Source organism: Dermacentor variabilis, chromosome 10 (genome assembly GCF_050947875.1).
Source record: "Dermacentor variabilis isolate Ectoservices chromosome 10, ASM5094787v1, whole genome shotgun sequence".
In the NCBI taxonomy this organism is placed as follows: Eukaryota; Metazoa; Arthropoda; class Arachnida; order Ixodida; family Ixodidae; genus Dermacentor; species Dermacentor variabilis.
This window is the reverse complement of record NC_134577.1, coordinates 62,625,410-62,646,065: the sequence shown is the minus strand read 5'-3', so window position 1 is coordinate 62,646,065 and position 20,656 is coordinate 62,625,410. Positions and strand designations below refer to the sequence as shown.

Here is a 20,656-nt window from a genome sequence, read left to right as displayed (position 1 = left end):
AAGGCGAACGGCTTCATCATACTTCTTCACAGGCGAACACCCATAAAATCCATATACATGCCGGTCGGGGTTATCACAAACCCCGTTGGCGGCGGCACTGCGTATTAGCACTCTAGCAGATCTTTTGATGTACTTATGTAAATAAAGATTAGATTTTTATGTACTGATGTACTTCGTAGTAGCAAACCAGTGAAGTAAAATTCCATAACAAAGACATTAATATAACTCTCCAAACTAAAATTTGGCGGAACCAATCTTACGATTACTGTCGACTGTAATGCGTTAAGCATCGAATCAATATACCGTCGCAACTTATTGCCACCGTCGAAACGAGCTAGGCATGAGGCGCGCAATACAGCAGGATTCCTATTTCACGTTTTTCTCCTCCTAAGGACGCTGAGCGCCATCTGGTGACGCCGCCGTAAACCATGTTCGTGGCCTCCGAACTGCCTGGCGCACGGTTGCGCAGCAGCCTCGTCGCAAGCTCACTCCCCGTGAAGCCATCCTCTTCGCTATGGAAGCTAAGCTTTCCCTGCCTACCCTCCCGGGACCTTGCTGGGTTGGCCGCGTAGTCGAGTTCTCGCAGAGTAACTTCCTCCACCCGCTTGACAAAAACAACGAAAAGAGAAAAGCTTCTCGGGTTGGCCTAGCGGTTGATGGCTAGTCGAGCTCTCGCCGAGTAACTTCCTCCACCCGCTTGACAAAAAGAACGAAAAAAGAAAGGAAGCTGGCCCGATGACGGGATTCGAAACTCCGGCTCCCCACCACGGCCTCCCAATGCTTTAACTTAATGCTTATGGCATCGTATACTTCTATCGTGCCAACGCCAACTAGAGCTTCCAGATGATCGCCGCGTGTTGATTGTGATGATGATGATGATTTCCATGCCATGGCGCACACCCACAAAGAGGGGACTGGCCAAGAAGCGGGCGTTACACATCATGCCGCGTGTTGACGACTATGAGTTCCACGATATGGCGCACACCCACAAGATGGGATCGGCGAAGAATCGTGTTGTTGTTGTTGTTGTTGTTGTTGTTGTTGTTGTTGTTGTTGTTGTTGTTGTTGTTGTTGTTGTCCTGAGTGGCCGTGGCTCATACCCACAGTGGGGGATTGGCCATGAATCGGGTGGTTCAATTAGATGCATAAGAATAATAATAATAACAAGGGAGCTAACAATTTGAGCGTTGGGGCTTAAAAGCAAACGTTTATGTCTGGAGAAAAAAGGAAATAATCAGAAGAGAACCGGGTATAGAATAATAATAATAATAATAATAATAGATAAGAAAAAATAAAGCTATGGTTGGGAGGGAGAACGATCAGTCTAACATGGAAATCGATTGGTTTCAATGAGGTAATTTTGGATTGTCAAGCAAACATTTCTGTGGCTGAACCCAATAATGGAGGCTCCAAAAGATGGGATCACAGGCACTGATAAAGTTAGACCAATAGAGCGAAGCGGGATTTTGAGTAGTCGTTTTCTTGTAATAGAAAAAATGTCTGCAAGACAACAAGAAATGGTCTATTGTCTCCGCTTCGCCACAGAATGAGCATAATGGTGAGGGGACCAGACCAGACCCTGTGGAGGTAGAAGTTCAATGTAGGTATACGGCAGCGCAGCCTCGTGATGGACACTTCAATTTTCCGTGTTCGGCAAAAATCTCTGTGCCAAGGGTGTAGGAGATGTCCGTAATCCACAGAGTTGGTAATTGCGGAGCCTGATCATCATCATCATCATCATCATCATCATCATCATCATCATCATCCTGGTTACGCCCACTGCAGGGAAAAGGCCTCTCCCATACTTCTCCAACTACCCCGGTAATGTACTAATTGTGGCCATGTCGTCCCTGCAAACTTCTTAATCTAGTAAGCTGATCGGTCTATAATTTTTCAAGTCTTTGGCGTCCCCTTTCTTATGCATTAGGATTATTTTAGCGTTCTTTCAAGATTCCGGTACGCTTGAAGTCATGAGGCATTGCGTATACAAGGTGGCCAGTTTTTCTAGAACAATCTGCCCACCATCCTTCAGCAAATCTGCTGCTACCTGATCCTCCCCAGCTGCCTTCCCCCTTTGCATAGCTCCCAAGGCTTTCTTTACTATTTCCGGGGTTACTTGGCATGCTGTGCGTAATAACAGCTCCGCGGTCGTCACTCTCGCTACTTGGATCAACGACCGGAACTGCTAAATTTTTCACGAGACTATTTCGATTCCATTACCTCGCTTGTAAATGCGTAGGTACAGTTACCAACCGTCCACCCTATTTTTTCAAACTTTGTAGTCTTCTCCCTACTCCCCCACCTCATCCTTCCTTACGGTTTTCAACTAAAGCCGTACTGGATTCGTTTATATCTTCACATCTAGTTCAAGTGGTGTTACACCTTTCAATTTATTTCAGTGCAACGTGATTGGCTCCACGTAGTATGTGTGTTTGATTTAGCTGACAGCTTTGTACAGGCGGGGTTCGCGGCACTTTTTTTACACTTGTGGGAAAGGTGTTGCAAGGTGGGTTGACAAATTCACCACGGACGCGAAGCCATGGTGGACTACCTGGAAAACAATCTTCACTCTATAATGCCCAAGCAAGTTGACGCGAGTACTGTGGTCGTGGTAGCTTAAATGGGGGGGGGGGGGGGGGGGGATGGACATAGGATAGCACGCGTACATAAGGGACATGTGAGTTTGGCTAACATGTGCAGCAGGTTGCCATTTCGTCCACCTGTATTTCTCTGTTCCTTATCATGCTTACGTTTTAATTAAAGATGACAGCTCACTTCCTGTAATTCTTCTATGGTTTCATTGTCTCTTGACATCGTGTGATGGTAACCAAGTTGCATTCGCGTTTGACGTAAAAATTTCTCCAGAATTTCTCGCGACGCACATCAAGCGTTCTACCGTGTTCGCGTAATGACGAGAGTAAGAACCAGCTGACGGCTTGTTCGCACCGTGAACGCAAGAATTGCGAACACCATTGCTGGAATCTCTATTGCTTTGATGGAGACCAAAGCGAACGCCCTATAAAACAGACGAAATATATGAAGCCGCTCGAATATTGAAGTCCCAAGCACTAGTAAAGCACGTTTAAACCGTAATACGTCATCGCTACATTGAAGCCTGTGCCAATGCGTGGCTTGCTCCCTTACACTTTAAATATACTTGGCGACCGTGCCACTAGACCCGCTTTGACGTGCAACGTTAGCATCTTCGGAGCACATTCAGTCGACTGGACGCTCGACCGTTTACACAGAAAAAAAAAACGAATGAACTGGCTCATACCCACTTGCAGTTGAATTTTTCACGATACACTAAAAAAGCGCTACAGAAAAAAAAATTGAAAACTGCAACGGTAAATGAAGAACGGATAAACTTAGAACAGATACAATGCCATGATGTAGCTCCAATCATGACGCGCTTCCAGGCATTCACAATGCACGAAAAGTGCAGTGCACGAGCACCGCATCGAAAACACCCGCCATGCATCATCTACTGGTCGCTCACAATGATAATTAAGCGTGTCGGTTGTCTTGCGAATCGAAAGCACGGCTGCTTTATCGCACGCATGTCCGCGGTCCATGCTTTGGAAAGACAGAAAAGACACCGCGATACCAAGCGATAGTAACAAATGGTACCGTTATAACATATATTTCGTCGCATTTTACCCAAAAGGGCAGTGCAAAAACAATAAGTTCAACGCTGCGATAATAAATTACGAAAAGAAAACAATACAAAAGAAAATCGTTTGCCTCCCTGGGGGACGGGGCACCCGAGACGCGCGATTCCCGGGAGAACTTTTGTCTCACTCTCTCGTCCAATCGTCTCGCGCCGGGGTCACGCCGCCGAGCACGCGACCGCGAAGCACGCGCCATCGCTTGACCAGCGGTGGCTACCGGTGGCTATTGGCGCGTCGTCTTCGCGCACGCCTCGACGCAGTCGGCCAGCGACGCGAACCGGTTGTCGCCGGCCAGGCACCTGTGGCCGGCGTCCAGGACGGCCGACGCGCGCAGACACCGCATCCGACCCCCGGCCGACGAGAAGTGCGCGAAGAACGGGAACCGCAGCTGGCTGCGGCCGCAGGCCGTGGGTCGCGGCGCCCGGCACGGAGGGAACCCGGGGCGGGAACCGCCCGCGCAGCGGCTCGCGCACTCAGCGGCCGTCGAGAAGACGGCGCTGTCGTTGGAGGGACAGGCGCCCGCGGGGAAGCTCCACAGGTGGCAGCGGCCGCCCTCGAAGTACCACGACGTCTCGCTCACGTCTTGCCTGCGCCCGACCGAGAAGACGTGGAAAACGATCTGCTATACGGTCGAGAGCAAATGGAGGCCGCCGCGCTATATCGTAAGCGTGGATCGTCACGGAATTGATGTCCGATGGCTCAAGCTCGGTGAACCCAATCCATCTAGAGACTAGCGCACGATGGTATACGTTGCTGCGCCCGGTTGGTGCAGCGGCAGCCCACGAAGTACCTACCACGAGGTATCGCTCACGTCTTGCCTGCCCCCGAGCAAGACGTGGCAACGATGTGCTATACGGTCGAGAGCAAACAGAGGCCGCCCCACTATATCATAAGCGTCGATCGTCACGGAATTGCTGTCCAGTGGGTCGAGTTCGGTGAACCGAATCCGTCTATAGAGCGCACGATGGTATACGTTGCTGCGACTTGCCGGTCAGTCAAAGTGTGCCGTCAGAAACGTGCTTTGCTGATTTACCAACCTGCGACATGCGACGCCGGCGACGCAACTGTAGTTGTTAGTCACGGCGCGGAAGGCGACTGTGGGGAAGGGGGGGGGGGGGAACTCTATAAATTCAGGTACGAGCTTTTTTTTTTTTGCGAAGACGACGCCAGGTAACTACAATTCATTTATTTCTACACGCCTATCAGTACGGCGGTTTCAGAAGTCACGAAAGCGCATTGCGGCTTTCGACGCTACATCTGTAGCCGATCGTTTGGTTACTTCGAATCAGTTACAGCAGGCCCTCCCGCTGTGAACTTAGCTTACCCCCTTTTGACGAAAACACCTCGCAAGTAGCACTCGGTCGTTTCGGCAAACACCTCAGACTTTAAGTCGTATCGTCTAACGCGTCCTAGCGTCGTAGGTATACCTGTCGCAGCCGGAGAACAGCGGCGTGTCGAAGCAGGCGTCCTTGGGCCGGTAGCCAAAGACGCAGCTGTGCTCGCAGTTGGCGCGAGAGGCGAACCTGTTGGACCCGCGAGCACACAGTTGCAACATGGGGTCGAGCGCGGTGGCCAGGCAGGCGTTCACCGACGCCCGGTAGTGGAATTCGCGACGGGCTACCGGACAGTACGTGTACACAACGGCCTGGCAGTCGGGCTTGTTCTGCGACGCGACAAACGAAAAAGAAACCATGTCCCGCCATGCAGGGTATATAGACAGACATCTTGCGACTGTAGGTTTAGCGTCGCGAAATGTTCGGTGCCGACCTAGGAGGTCCCTGATTTTTTTTTAATACTTCCTCGGCGCGGACACAAGGGGGTCAGCGCAGACGAAGTGCGCAGTAATGAAAGCCGTGGCACGACCGCTGTCGGGCGACCAGACAGAGGCTTAGCGGGCCAACAGGATGCATGGAGGGATGAATGGATGGATGTTATGAGCGCCCCCTTTGGAACGGGGCGGTGGGTTGCGCCACCAAGCTCTTTCTATTATACTGCCTAATGTCCTACCTGGGTAACAAGTAACAGGTGCGACTAACAACCGCCGCCTAGCGGGTGGAGGATATAGTATTTAGTAGTACATGTGCGGTTCCGCGTCACCTAATTCGCCGTTTTATTTTCTTTAGGTACATGAGTCCAACAGCTCGCTTCACTGGGCACGTACGTGCTAGAACGTACGAGCACATGTGCTCCTAGGAATGCGCATGCCCAGAGACAGAGCTCGAGTGGTCCCGTCAGGCTTAAGGAGAGGGAGAACAACTTTTTTTAAAGAACAAACTTGTCCAGTGTGGTAGCTTCGACGGGGTGGCCGGACGCGGGACCTACGGCAGGGGGCCTAACGGCCTGGCGCGAAGCGCCGCAAGAGAAGAGCCGGACTGGTCGAGTCGGGGACCAGACAAAGAATGCGGTTATTCCGGTGAGCAGAAAGAAAAACTGAAGGACGCTTAAGCTTCGCCTTCAAGAGTGGAACGCGATAGCGTTATCGCACACCGTTCGCACCGCCCACTCATTCGCTCGGCATGCTCTTGACGAGACGAAGGGGAGAAGCGCGCGAGTAGTGCGCCATCTGTCGGGGCAGCGCCGTACATTGCGAGGAGGGGGTCTTCTGTGTTTGCCGCAAGATGGCTCTGCGTGTGCGACAAGCGCAGAAGAAATGTAGCGGAAACGTACTTCGCTACTCGTTTAACTGCGACTTCTTTAATTTACATGCTCGTTATTACCGATATACACCGCAGTATAACTTCCTATGGCACGTTTCTAAGGCAACACTGCACTCACTAGAGGCGCTTTTGTCCCGCTTTGAAACATCGAACTCATGGCTGAGTGGTAGCGTCTCCGTTTCACACTCCGGAGACCCTGGTTCCATTCCGACCCAGCCCATCTTGCAAGTTGTTTTTATTTATGAATTGTCTTCCGAGATCTTTCGCTCACGGCCAACGCCGCCGACGACACCGGCTTTTCTGCGACACGAGTTTCTTAACGCTGTCGCGTTTAAATACATCAGGGCACACTTACAGCGTTACGCGCGGAGTGGCACTAGCGATCATAACCATTGAAAACCAGAACTGGATACCGAAACAGGATATCACATCCAGGTTTTCTGTTTCTTCATTCAGCCAGGTTGAGCCTTCTTATGACCTCGACCAAGGCTTTTATTATTTTCCGCGAGTATATACGGTCTTGTGGATTCGAAAAGCAGGATGGGTGGTTTCCGCCAGAATCGTCCAGCATTTCACCCACTACCCATCTTTTCAAGCACTAGCATCACATTTTACTGAATAAATTTCCAGAACATCTCAACAAGTTTGATGACACGAGTAGATATGGTTTTGTGGATTGAAAAACACGATGGATGGTTTCCACAAATCGTCGAGCATTTCATACTACCCATCTCTGCAAGCACTAGCATCAACTTTTACTGAAAAAATTTCCGGAACATCTTAACAAGTTTGATGGCGCACTAAATGGTGTAATTCACACACATCCTATCAAGTGTATATGTCTTGCATTCGCGTGCGCTAGAATTTGTAAATTGCAAAATGTGCCATAAGGTAATTAGTTAAAAAACATAATTAGACAATTTTTATTAGTCGATTATGCATTTCAATTTTTTTTCTTTTCTAATAGATCCTTTTCTAATAGACCAGCTCACTGACTAGAATTGTGCTATCCGCCACACGAAATCTCTAAAATTTTTCGAAAGTGTTCGCTGAAACTATCTATCCTCTACTATCTACACATTACTCCCGTGGTGGTTCAACAATCGCAGAGCCAGAGTTAAGTCTAGAAATCTCGCTCACCGTCCTCCGGTACGACCGCCCCGGTGTTTCCTCGGCCGTGCGCCCCACGTCGCCACCGTCGCCCAAATCGTAGGCGCTGGCGTCCGGAATTCTCGAGCGGGTGACGCCTGGTGGGCCCGCGCCTTCGCCAGCTGCAGTGTAGGCATCTGTGTTCGATTGCTCCGAGTCGCTAGCGATCGCAGTGGGGACTGCGTCGTCGTCCCGTGGCTCACCCGGCCGCATGAGGTCACCGTGTGCCGAATCCGGCAACAGGCTGACTGGAAGTCCGGGCTCCGTAGCTGAAAGCTTCCGGTTAACAAGTTTCGCCTGTGGTTGAACAATAGCGCCTTGTGAGTTACGAACCCACCGTGTTTTCAGCGCGAAATATTCGGCAACCGAACGTAGCCTCGTCCTCGAAGGCCGCCGAGAAAGTACGCGACTATAGGCTCGTTGCGGAAGTGCAATGCACTGTCGAAAAAAATTACGGCAGAATTCACCTCACGATGGCTGTCGAAGGTAAAGCGATTAGCAATCAAGCTATGTAGGAACACACCGTGTTGCTGAAGTAAAGTTTATCACAAATCTGTGGTGGTCATTCCCAGACTTCCGTTCCTTCGGCTATATGCGACGCCCACTTTGGCATGGCACTCGCCTACCAAGGTCGCCCATGAGCATGACAGAATGGCGAAGGAGGAATGGCGTCGATGGAATGACCAAGGTAGTACGACGACGGCGGCATGATGACATGGAGCTGGCGATCGTATGATGACGACAGCGTGACAACGACGTCACGAGGACGATGGGATAGCGATGAGTGTATAACGACAACCAAATGACGAAGCTGGAATGACAACGATGACACGTCCACGACGGTATGACAACGCGTGCTTGACAGCGACTGTGTGACGATGGCAAAGTGACGGCGACGGCATGACAATGGCGGCATACTTCCGACTGAATGACGAAAGCATTATTACGTTTCAATGACGGAGAAAGAACGACGTCGATGGAACAACAGATTCAGTGTGACAATGTAATGATGTTCCCGAATTAATGAAGATTGTAAAACGACATCGTGAAGACCGCATGAAGACAATGTTATGTCGATGGCCGTGTGGTGATGATGTCATGACGACGACAGCTAGACGAGAGTGAGATGACAAAGTTGAAATAGCGCGATGGAACGACCACGACTGCATCACGACGGCATTATGACAACAAATGCGTGACAATGGTATTATGACGGTGCAATGACGACGATGGCATGACAACAATATGAGGACAATGGGATGACAAGTGTAGAACGACGATGGCGTGACGAGAGTCGGATGACAAAATTGGAGTGACGGCGATAGAACGACGAAGGCAGCACCATGACGATTGTATGACAATGAACGGGTGAAGTCTGTGTGACAATGAAGGCGACAACGGCTTGACGAAGACCGAACAGCAGCGATGGCATGACAACGGCGGCGTAATCACTATTGAATGAGAACACTATGATTACGCTACAATAATGGAGAAGGAATGGCGTCAGTGAAACGACGCCGGCATGACGACAATGTAATAACGAGGACTGATTGACGACGGCGGGATGACGAGAGTGGTAGGACGAAGTCTGAATGTCGACGATAGAATGATCACGATGGCATCACGACGACGGTATGACAATGAATGCATGACAACGGTATGACGACAATGGCGTGAAGATGAAGGCGTGAAAAGAGAGAGGGTTGAAAATGTTGGAATGAGAGGATGCAACGGCCACTACAGTATCACGACCACAAGCCGGCATCTAGTGACCCAAGTTATTAGACAACTTAGTCCACGTGGTCGGCGTGCAAGGCGTAACGACGGCACGATGACATTAAAATGGCAATCTGGAATGACGACGATGGTACGACCACGGCGGCCGGACGACCATGAACAGACACTAGTTCAGACTAGTAGACAACTTGGGCTAGCGAGTCGGCGTAAGACTATGTATGTATGTATGTATGTATGTATGTATGTATGTATGTATGTATGTATGTATGTATGTATGTATGTATGTATGTATGTATGTATGTATGTATGTATGTGTTTATGTATGTATGTATGTATGTATGTATGTATGTATGTATGTATGTATGTATGTAGATAGATAGATAGATAGATAGATAGATAGATAGATAGATAGATAGATAGATAGATAGATAGATAGATAGATAGATAGATAGATAGATAGATAGATAGATAGATAGATAGATAGATAGATAGATAGATAGATAGATAGATAGATGGCCAGCCAGTCAGGCATACAGACAGACAGCAAAGAATGATAATCGCTATAAAATCCCACACAAGCGCACGGAGATTCCTTACAAATATCTGTGCTCTCCTAAATACCAATAATAGATTATTGGATAATACGGCAGATAGAGGGGCGCGTGTGTGCTTCTAAATAGTTCGGTGAATAATTTGGTGAAGGTCACCTACTCGAATGCCTTTTTTTTTTTTAAATTTGATGTGGGTTTCAATTATGCGGCTTACAGCACCCCCGCCGCCTGCGTGTTGGGCGTTTTGGTAAACCACCCCCATGACTCGGCGACCAACAGCGGCACGTACCTGTCGCGTTTCGTCGGGCGACTCCGTGTCCAGGGAAGCGAGGACGATGCGGTTGATCTTCGCGTTTGTGGCCACCACGGCGCACACGAGCAGAGCCGCCAGTGCCGTCAGTCCCACCAGCCGGAGGTTCGAGGGCGCGGCAGCCCAACTCTGCGTCCTGCCCTCCGCAGAGAACGTTTGCGTGTCGGAGGACGGGGTCGAATCTGGACGGGGATGCGCACGGTTCGGATTGTAGCGATTGTTAAACCGAGTCACGGGCAACTTCGTGGCAGTTCGCTTCCCCGTTCACTTCACATTGATTTTTTTTTTCCAGAACAGTAGGGTACTGGAAGTACACCTACGCAGACAGCTGTCGTGGCAGCTTCACGATGGGCCAGGCTCCATTTTATGGCAGGAACAATCGCAATGTGATGACGTACAGTGGCGGTACTTATAATAAAGTGAATAAGTGTAGCAAAGAGAAAACAAACAGATGCCTCCTATCTAAACAGAAATGTAATGAGAGTTACAACCAATTGAATTTTATCCATTTGCGCTTATCATCATTAGAGATAACAAGTACCCTGTTATTTAATGTACGAGGTGATCATTTTCAAGTTTTTCAGGAAGTTTTAAAAATTGCCTGTTGCAAGTAACGTTATTCTAGTCCTTTAAGTGAATTAATCAGAGAGGTGGACATTACTTGCAGGAGAAATGGAAACACATATTCAATTATTTAAAAAATCACGATTTACCCTAATTACTTTAGAATGCATATTGCAATTTACGTATTGAAACCGGCGAGTTTGCAAGGCGTATCCGCTGTCATTAAACTCGTCGTAAAGTTCACTGTTGGGGCGCTATAACGTAATGCTATTCCAAACTTTTATATTCCAATTCTTCAATCAGCCCTCCACGATTGGTCAAAGAATGTTCGGGACACCCCTCCCCCCCCTTTCACCTGTTTGTCACGCGACGTCATGAAAACCGCGATAGCTCTCCATATTAAACCAAGTGTACACACTGATTATGCATGCATAGACCGAATAAAAAAATATTTTTGATTCGGCGTGTTTTTTGCATTAGCTCTCCGCTATTTCTCAAAAGTTGTCAGGCTGCGCACACTTCGCCTGTCTGTCACGTGACGTCGCAAAACCACGAAAACTCACCGCGTCAAAGTGAAGCGTGCGCGTTAATGATGCATTAACATGCCGAACAAAACATAATTTTCTTTTCTGAACAGCTGTAGACTGCCCCGTTCCGAAAGGTATAGAAGATCGCCCACCGATCGCTCAGCCACTGGCTATTCGCACCTACGACAGAGCATGCATTTATTTGCATATAATAAACCTATTGCATGGCAGTATAACGTTATTAAGCCCTTTCGGCACGTATACGACATCATCCTGTAGCTCTTCTTTGCTGAGGATGCGTTTTAACGTCATTATTAACCTTCTGTTGCTCGCCGCCGCGATTTTCGTCCAACCACCGCAAGCTAAGTAAGGGGAAGTGGACTAATCGCACACGCCGGCACCACCCTCCTAATCCGCTTACCTATCTTCAATGCGTTGGCTTGACCCTATCGGAACCCTCTCTACTTGAGCTTGCTGCTCGTCTCTTTTCAGCCAATCATACAAGAAAAAATCGCTCAATGAAAGCACTTTTATTCGTTTGGAAAGCTAACAGAAGTCATCTGCTGTAAACGAGGAAAGCGTTTGATTGGGCTGTTCAGACAACGCTGCAAGTCACCACCCGATATCTGCGTCGGTGGTTACACAAGTTTCACGTTAGAACATTGGAATCGAAACAGATTGGAACAGTTTTACGTTATAGGGCCCTTGTTCCAATTACCTTTTTTAGCATAAATATGTTTTACTCATTGAAGCACACAAGTATAGCAGGAATGCCCATGTGTTTCGTCCCACACTTCGCAAAATAATGTCATTTACCGCACCTGCGACGTCACACGTGCGAAATTGCAAGCGAAATCGCCTCACGTGCTGTTGGGTAGTACAGCGCAGCGATTCCTCTTGCTCTACTCGATTCCTTTCTCTATCGTCCGCCACTCAGGACCGGCTGATCCTGGTGACAAGTGAAGCGTCGCTAAGACCGCAGTGCAAGCGGCTAGCGGAGAAGAATTTGACTATTTTTCGTTGCATTCTTTCTGCTCCTGCCCCGGCGAAACCTGTCGATTAACTGCAGAGAACAACAGATCGGGCGCCTAGACTCTTAGGCAAAGTTACACTCTTTGGGGTGTATCTCTGCCACACAACGATAATCGTCATCTGCCTTGCTTGCGTTTCCGTTCTTGAAAACGTCGCGCCCGCTACTTTCCTGTCGGGAATCCTATGTCACGCTGATAACGCGCATGCCGTTCGTTACTGGAAAGTACCTGGCTCGCGGCGTTAAAGTAAGGAAATGCTGACAAGACGGACGACGATTATCGTTGCGTGGCAAAAGGGTGCGCTTTTGCTTAAGAGCCTACTCACCGGAGTCGCCGTCGCGCTTCGAGTAGTGGCGGCAGGGGGACGCCGAGCTGCCCGAGGACGCAGTGCCGTCCTCTTCCTCGGCGGCACCGTCGCTCGACAGCCACGTTTCCCACACGGGAGCAACGTGAGGTGCTCGACCGTGGCCGGCGAACACTTCGGAGTCCCACGAAGGCACCTCGATTTGCTCGTGGAACGGCGCAGCGACGACTTCCCGCGCCGCTGCTGCGTCGGGCCATCGGTGCTCACTGCGCCAGCGAGCTCGAGCGTCCTCCGACGCGCTCGTCGCGACGAACGGTTCGGTCTCCCTGTAGAATCGCGGATCCATGAACTCGCACCCAGGTCCAAGTGCGCGCTACGGTTCCAGCTACCAGAAATGGGCGTCGCGATGCCAACTGTGCTTTATGCAAAAGGGAGGGGGGGGGGGGGGGCGACCGCCTCTTCGCGAAGAATGAGAGCCCGCGATTTCGAACCCTTCTCGCAGAAGACAGAAATGGGTGCGTGAACGTGCCACGCGACAGGTAACGCTTCTTTTTCTTCACTGATGATGATGATCCTGATGATCCTGATGATGAAGCCTCAAGCAATGGCACAACCCCGCTGTGGGGGATAGGCCATGAACTGGCTGGTAATATCATTGAGCAATGAAATACATTAGTTAATAAATAAATAAGTAATAGAAACGAAAACAAGTGATTAATCGAAGATGAGAAATAAACCGATAACAAACGAAATAAAGCAGTGGTAATAAGGTAGTCAGCCTTGCTTAGATAGGAATAGTATATAGTAAAGGATAGTCGTAGAAATGAGCAAGTTAAATTTTGAATAATTATGTTAATAATATCGTAACGGTGAACTTGTGTTTTCACTTTGACTTTTCTAAATTTATAATTTATTGATGGAAAGAGCCAACTATTAATACGCCAATTTTTTTGTGTCACAGAGGAAATTATAAATGGCTCGGCAAACGTTCCTGTGGCTGTATGCTGATACCGTTGCTCCAAGTAAGAATATAACAGTACTGTATAAAGACAGTCCTAGATTTCGAAGCGAAATTTTTAAACATCATTTTCTGTGAGTGGAAAACCACCCACACGATAATAAAAGAAAGTGATCGATGGATTCCGGCGCATTGCAGAGGATGCACAAAGGGGATACCGCCAGACCACATCTGTTCAAGCAAAGATTAAGCGGTGCGATACGGCAACCCAGCCTTGTAAATGATGCTTCACTGCGTCTTCCTAATGTTCCTTAAACTTCGTAAAGTAGCGACACTCGCCTCTTCCGCCTTCATTCCTCCTCGTTTCTCCTCTCTTTCACGCTCCCTCCTCGACCGTGGCGCCACCTACACTGCTCGAGCGTAGCAACGGCGCCAACATGCGCTCCTCGCCACTCCGTAGACGCTTCTCGAGCAAAAATGGCGCTGAAGCAAGGCGCGAGGGCCCACGTGATGCTATTAGGCCAATAGCGACGCGGCGGCGGCCAGAGCGCGCGAGAAGGAGGCGGCATTCTTCAAAGCGTGGTGCCACTTTACGAAGTTTAATGGGCTTTACGTCTTCCGATACGCAAGCGCCGTCTAACGTATCGGAGCTTTTTTCACGGTTCTCAGTATGAGAGACTGACGAAGAAAAAAAAATTATCGCATGAGCCCGACAAGATGGAAGCGGCCATCGCGTTTGGTTCTGTGAACATACATTCGAACGTAGAGCAACTCCTTGCATCGCTTATGCTTTCGTATTATTCTTTGCCAGCAATTTGCGAATTGCCTCTAGCATGACTTTGTGCGCGCGTTTCTTTGTGGCCGCATTGTTATTGTTGTAAGACGCTCGCGATTTTGTTCCCGATACTGCACCGCGGACGTTGTTCACTATTGGATCTCTTGAATTTGTCCGGACTGCGCAGGCATGCGCGAGAAACTGCGCACGTCAACACTCATTGGCGGTATAAGCTACGTTTCAAGGAGTCCTCGGCAGTCCTGGACGAAGCGGGCTGTTAGCAAATAGTTTTAGCCTCTTTCTCTCACTTTGCGAGCACTGGCTGATCGCTGCTGTATTTTCGACTATACAGCAAATTGGCTGACGGGTACTTGCCATTGGATGTGCAGTATTGCAGTATTTTGAGGCTGGGTAATATTCCCCAGACGTGTTTACGTGGTTGCTACGTCGGGCTGTCACCTCGCCGCTTCGTCTTCGCTGCGCCGGTAATTCTGCCAAGGCAGGCTTCTTTGCCAATCCCCCGTATAGTGGGTACGCGCCATGGTACAGGAAGCAAGTAAGCAAGTAAGCAAGGTGCTACTCACCTTATATACTGTGCTGCGACGTTTTGGGTATGTTCCTCTGGCCGTGTCTCCCATGTTTCCCAGGCGAGACGTTACCGCTTCAGTTTGAGTTTATTTAGACAACGAAAACATAGTTGAAAAGGTAATTGACGAAAATGGAAATAATGCCTAACAAAGCATCAAAAACCCTTCCCACTTCTGTTGCCTCTGATGCCTCTGTTGACATTGTATAGTTTATTTCTAAAGCATCGGGAGACGTTACCACTTCAGATTGAGTTTATTTAGACAACGAAAACATAGTTGAAAAGGTAATTGACAAAAATGCGAATAATGCCTCACAAAGCATCAAAAATCTTTCCCACCTCTGTTGCCTCCGATGCCCCTGTTGACATTGTATAATTTATTTCTAAAGCATCGGGTGATTTTATTTGAGAACGAAGCCTAAACGTAACTGTTGAAGAAAGCACTCTTTTTATAGGCAACTTATAAGTCTAGGATTAGGTCGCGGATTCAGTCTAGATAACTGGATGGAAAAGAAAGATAGGGTCAGATTGCAAAATGATGCCTGAGCACTTAATTTCATTTGTTCGTTATTTTATCGCGGATGAATGAAAATAAAAGCGGAGGCGCGAAGCGAACACTCATCAGTACGAACTTGTCACGGGGCTACGACTGTGGCTTCTTTTCTTTGAATGACATGACTGCCACCTTGCTGGGATCTGCTCTGATAGGGCATGAAATACAGGTGTCCAAGGGTCGTCCGATGCAATACTATGCAGAGAGGGAGGCCGAATTTGCTTCAGCAAGGCATGAAGATCGGTTCGAGATGGCGCGCTGTAAGCCTGCTAATTTCCAATGGGAGTTGAGGAAGTGGGATAAGACAGGAACTCACAGCTGTGGAAGCCTCACAAATTCAGAAATTCTAAAACAATCCTGAAAACATCATCTAAAAAGCCGCAGTGTCTCATATTTTGGGCGAGGCGACTGACCCCCTCAAATGAGTGCCACGACGACCATACGAGACATGTAAGGATGCGGCGAGCCGCAACAAATAGAAATTCATTCTCTCTCCCTGAAACAAACGCATTATTTAGTGGATGAATGGATAAACTTTATTTTCGTCAGAACGCATGTGCGGATGATTCCGTGCTAGATGGCCATCAGCTCATGGCTGACGGCGACCTGGGTGGCCCACTCCACGGCCCTGGTCTGGACGACCGGGCCTGAGCTGGCCAACACGGCCTCCCACTGCTCGAGAGAAGGATCACGCATAATATCCGCCGGTGGTGGCGCTATGCTACAACTCCATAATATGTGGTCATGGGTGGCCAGTTCCTGGCACCATTTGCATTCCAGCTGAAAGACCGGGTAGATGTTGTTTAACGCGTGTAGGTTATAGAGAAGATCTCGTCTGCAATCTTCGCCAGACGCTTTCCTGCGCCTTCGCCAATTGCTTGTCCGGCAGCGGGTAAATTCTCCGCTCAAGTTTGTAATGGTTAGTAATGTCGTTAAAGGACACCAGCCCATCTCTCGTCAACCTCCCTGGAACGTCCGGCTCACCTGCTCGGCTGACGAAACCTCGAGCATTCATGTGAGCCGCCTCGTTCCCAGGGTTCGCAGAGTCTGCTGGTACCCATACAATTTCCACCTCCGTAGTCCCTCGCTCCGTGGCCCGATTTAGCAATCATGCCGCTGTGACAGAGATTCTGCCCCTCGCCCAATTTCGGGTGGCTGCTTTAGAGTCGCTGAAAATCAGGTCAGCTTTAGTATTACCTGTAGCTAGCGCTATCGCCGCCTCCTCTGAAGTTTGCGAGGAGCGGGTTTTGACGGATCCAGAGGTGACTGAGCGTCCCCGCCCGTCCACCACCACAACTGCAAATGCTTCCTTGTTCTTATACTCGGCGACATCTACGTAGACTGCCCCATTGTACTTCCCGTACTTAGCATGTAAAGCTCGGGCTCTTGCCTTCCTGCGGTTCTCGTGGTGTATCGGATGCATATTTTTGGGCAGAGGTTTCATGTACAAGCGCTTGTGCATTTCTCGCTTCACCTGAATTTTCATGTCCCCGGCTGGAGGATCAACTCCAATGCCGATCCTCTCCCAATATATCCCTCGCTACTCTGGTTTTGGAAAGCCTACTGAGTTGCATCACCAAGTGTGCCTCCCGCAGTTCTTCCAGGGTGTTGTGCACCCCTAACCCCAGCGGCCTTTCGGTGGACGTATTGTTAGGCAACCCAAGGGCCGCCTTATATGCCTGCCTAATCATAGCCTCCAGCTTGCCTTTCTCCGTCGCGTCCATCTTCATATAAGGCGTTGCGTACACTATTCTACTGAGCACAAACGCCTGCACCAGCTTACAAAGTCCTTTTCCTTGACCCCTCGCTTACAAATGGCGATTCACCTGATTAGCCTCACGGTAGCATTGACCGTATTTCTAAGCCTTTCGAAGGCCTCCCGATTCTTCCTGTTAGTCTGCAGATAGAGACCCAGGATCCTGATCGTTTGCACCTCAGCGAGCGGTGCACCCCCCTCTTCACCTTCAGCGGTGATGGCGGCACATAGTGCCTCGCATGTATCCCTCTTGGTTTATCCCTAAGCGCAAAAAGCTCGGACTTGGGCTGAGAGCACGAGAGTCCTGCCTCTCTCCCGCTAGCTCCTCCACAATATCCACTGCCTGTTGTAGAGTTTCCTCCAATTGTGCGTCGCTTCCTCTTGTTACCCATAGAGTAATGTCGTCGGCATAAAATGTATGTTTAAGTCCCGATATCCTTGCCAGCCTCGGCGGTATCTTGATCAAGGCGAGATTAAACAAGAACGGCGATAAAACCGACCCTTGTGGTCTCCCCCTGCCCCCCAACGTGAAGGAATCCCATTTAAGTTCTCCGACTACAGTCTCAGCAGTTCTATCCTCCAGAAATGATCTGATGTATCGGAAGGTTCTACCCCCCGGTCCTATGTCCGATAGGCTCCTTAATATTGCCTCATGGGTGACATTGTCAAAGCCCTTTGTGAGGTCGAGCCCCAAGATATGGTTGATCCTGGTGCCCATGCCGTACCCAGGATCAACCACGTTCTTTTTGAGCTGTGTCATGACGTCCTGCATTGATAAATTAGCTCTGAAGCCAATCGTCGTTTTAGATATCAACTCCTTGTCATCCGCATAACCCTGAGGCCGGTTGAGGACCACATGCTCCATCAATTTGGCCAAGCAGGACGTCAGCGAGATGGGAAGAAGATTTTCAATACAGATCTTCTTCCCTTGTTTAGGAATAAATGTAATCCTAGCATTGGGGGGGGGGGGGGGAGAGGAGGAGGGGCTTCCACTCTGCCGGGATCTCCCCGGCCACCCAATATTTGTTCAAGTCCGTGAGCGCCCCCACTGACTTTAAATCCAGGTTGCTCAGCATTTCATTAGTAACCCCGTCCGGACCCGCTGCCGACGTAGTACGAAGCTGCCCCATTGCAAACTCTACCTCCGCCACCGTAAAGGCCGCATTTAATTCGGGGTTTTCCTCTCCCGAGTAATCCAACAAGCAACCGCCCGCCTCGCCGTTTATGTAACGACTTCGGAGTTCTTGAATGAACTCCCCAGTCGTGCCTTGATACTGATGAACTAACCTAGCGATTTGACCCTTCTGCGACGATTTGGTTGCCGCCGGATCTAAAAGGTGTCTCAACAACTGCCATATTTTTTTATCCGATTTGCCCATTCATCTTGTCACAAATCTGCCCCCATTGTTCGCACTGCAAGTCCAACGTGTAGGTTTCAATTTCTCGTTCTAGCTTGGCCACCTTTCTACGGAGGGCCGCATTATGCTTGTGTTTCTTCCACCTACGAAGGAGACTCGCATGCGCTTCCTACATGTGTAACAGTCTAGAGTCCGCCGTAAAACCCTCCTCCGCCGTCGGAACCTCTTATGTGGTACCCTTCACGTCCTGCTTGAGCGCCGCAACCCAGGCTCACAAATCCTCGATTTCCCCGCTCACTGTGCCTTTCCTGACTTTCCGGAATCTGTCCCAATCCGTCACTCTAGTTCCTTTCACCCTGTCTTTGTGCTTAGCACCACTAAATACCGTGGAAAGGATATAGTGATCACTGCCCAGTGGCTGTCCCGCGTTTACCCACTTTGCATCCCTAATATTAACCTTTCAGAAATGTGAGGCCCGGAGAGGGGTCTATGCTCACGCTGTTGCCTATCCTCATATGATCTAGCGGGTTGTTCAAGATTGTCCACTGCAGGTCCTGAGCTACCCGCCAAAGCCTATTTCCCTGTGGAGTGGCTCGGATGCAGCCCCACTCCGGATGAGGCGCGTTGAAATCTCCAACCACGATGAGTTGAGCCCTAGCCGCTAGCCGTTGCGTCTTTATCAAGAGGTGTGGCAAGCCCACCCCATTATCTTTTGGAGAACAATATACATTAAGAACAAAGAGACTTATCGTCCTTTCTTTTGGGCAGAACCTCTAGCAGGACGTAGTCCTCCCTGCTGCTGACTATGGTATGCTGAATCCCAGCGGATAGAGCGGGAAACTGGCTTTTGCCGGAGCACGTCATTAGCCTTGGTGACGTAAAGTTATTTCCTCCCTGGACGGGCTTCTGATTTGGCGCACACTGTGGGATGCTGTGGGCACCAGAATTCAGAGACGGAGGCATTCCTACTGCTGACGCCCGTTCACTGACAGATGCGGTTGTAGCACTGCTGCTTTCAATTTTTCGTTCAGCGCACACCCCTTTGCCGTAAAGGAGTCTGCACGTCTTTATAGCGTGTGTTACAGGGACATTTAGGTGAGGGGACTTCAATCACATTTGTTCTTTGTTCTTGGCCCGCGGATCCGCTGCTCGACCTACTCATCACAGAAAGAACGGCGACGAAGTTGTTGTTGTTGTTGTTGTTGTTGTTGTTGTTGTTGTTGTTGTTGTTGTTGTTGTTGTTGTTGTTGTTGTTGTTGTTGTTGTTGTTGTTGTTGTTGTTGTTGTTGTTGTTGTTGTTGTTGTTGTTGTTGTTGTTGTTGTTGTTGTTGTTGTTGTTGTTGTTGTGCGTGAGGTCGCAGGATTAACAACAAGAACGTCGGCGAAGTTGTTGTCAAGCGCGTACCCAGGATTTTTTTTCTGGTGGGGCGCCAACTCAAGGTAACTTTTCTATGCAAATGAGGGGGGTAGGAGGTACCTTTAGTATTACAAAGGTAAATAATGACCACCATTCACTATAAACACGAGTAAACCCGCACAAGAGAATTGAAATAAGGTGTACCTCGCAGATACGCCTGTGAGATACACCTCTCCTTTACTTGACAAACAAGGAACCACTTCAACCGGACTAGCGCATGACAAAAGTGAAGGAAGAACACTGCCAAGAACAAGTATACAAACGAAAGTGTAGAATAAAGATTTCTAGTAGCGTTTTCTTTAATTAGCTGTGGAAGAATTGTAGAGAAACATATATATATATATATATATATATATATATATATATATATATATATATATATATATATATATATATATATATATATATATATTCGCGGAACAATCACAGTTCTTTCGGATCCCTCGTTTTCCAGCTATACCAATTTTAAGGGCCAAAACCGACTCGTGTTGTTATTCGGGAAGTTGCGTAACGATGCGTGGCCGCCAGTCCCGTACATCCATGTAGAGCGCTCGACGCTGCGGTTCTAGACGTACTGTGCCCACTGCGGAAGGTTAGAAAAACACCCACATTAGCACAGCAGAGAAGTGGCTACATCAGACGGTTCGACTGAGAACGGTAGAAGCATCATTCAAAACACACAGAAATATTCTCCGATTCTGGCCTCGTTTTCTCTTTCTTTTTAAATAAAAAGATGTTGGTCGATAAATATT

The 20,656-nt window shown here is 48.9% G+C and overlaps 1 protein-coding gene across 1 annotated transcript; it reads right to left on the bottom strand.

The window, feature by feature from the left end:
* Nucleotides 1-3,720: 3,720 nt before the first annotated feature.
* Nucleotides 3,721-12,924, bottom strand: LOC142559570 (uncharacterized). The gene is made up of 5 exons (XM_075671151.1): nucleotides 12,523-12,924; nucleotides 10,055-10,257; nucleotides 7,469-7,774; nucleotides 5,099-5,334; nucleotides 3,721-4,258 (listed from the first exon to the last, which is right to left on the bottom strand). Exons 1-5 carry the CDS (start codon nucleotides 12,845-12,847, stop codon nucleotides 3,895-3,897), a joined length of 1,434 nt encoding a protein of 477 aa, XP_075527266.1. The 5' UTR covers nucleotides 12,848-12,924; the 3' UTR covers nucleotides 3,721-3,894.
* Nucleotides 12,925-20,656: the final 7,732 nt, after the last annotated feature.

Excerpts from the sequence above, each read along its gene's own strand:
- LOC142559570 (XM_075671151.1), bottom strand. The coding sequence starts at position 12,847 with ATGGATCCGCGATTCTACAGGGAGACCGAACCGTTCGTCGCGACGAGC. Across the intron at positions 10,258-12,522 it reads GAAGCGCGACGGCGACTCCG|ATTCGACCCCGTCCTCCGAC; the intron begins GTGAGTAGGCTC and ends ATCCCCGTCCAG. Across the intron at positions 4,259-5,098 it reads CTGTTCTCCGGCTGCGACAG|GCAAGACGTGAGCGAGACGT; the intron begins GTATACCTACGA and ends GGTCGGGCGCAG.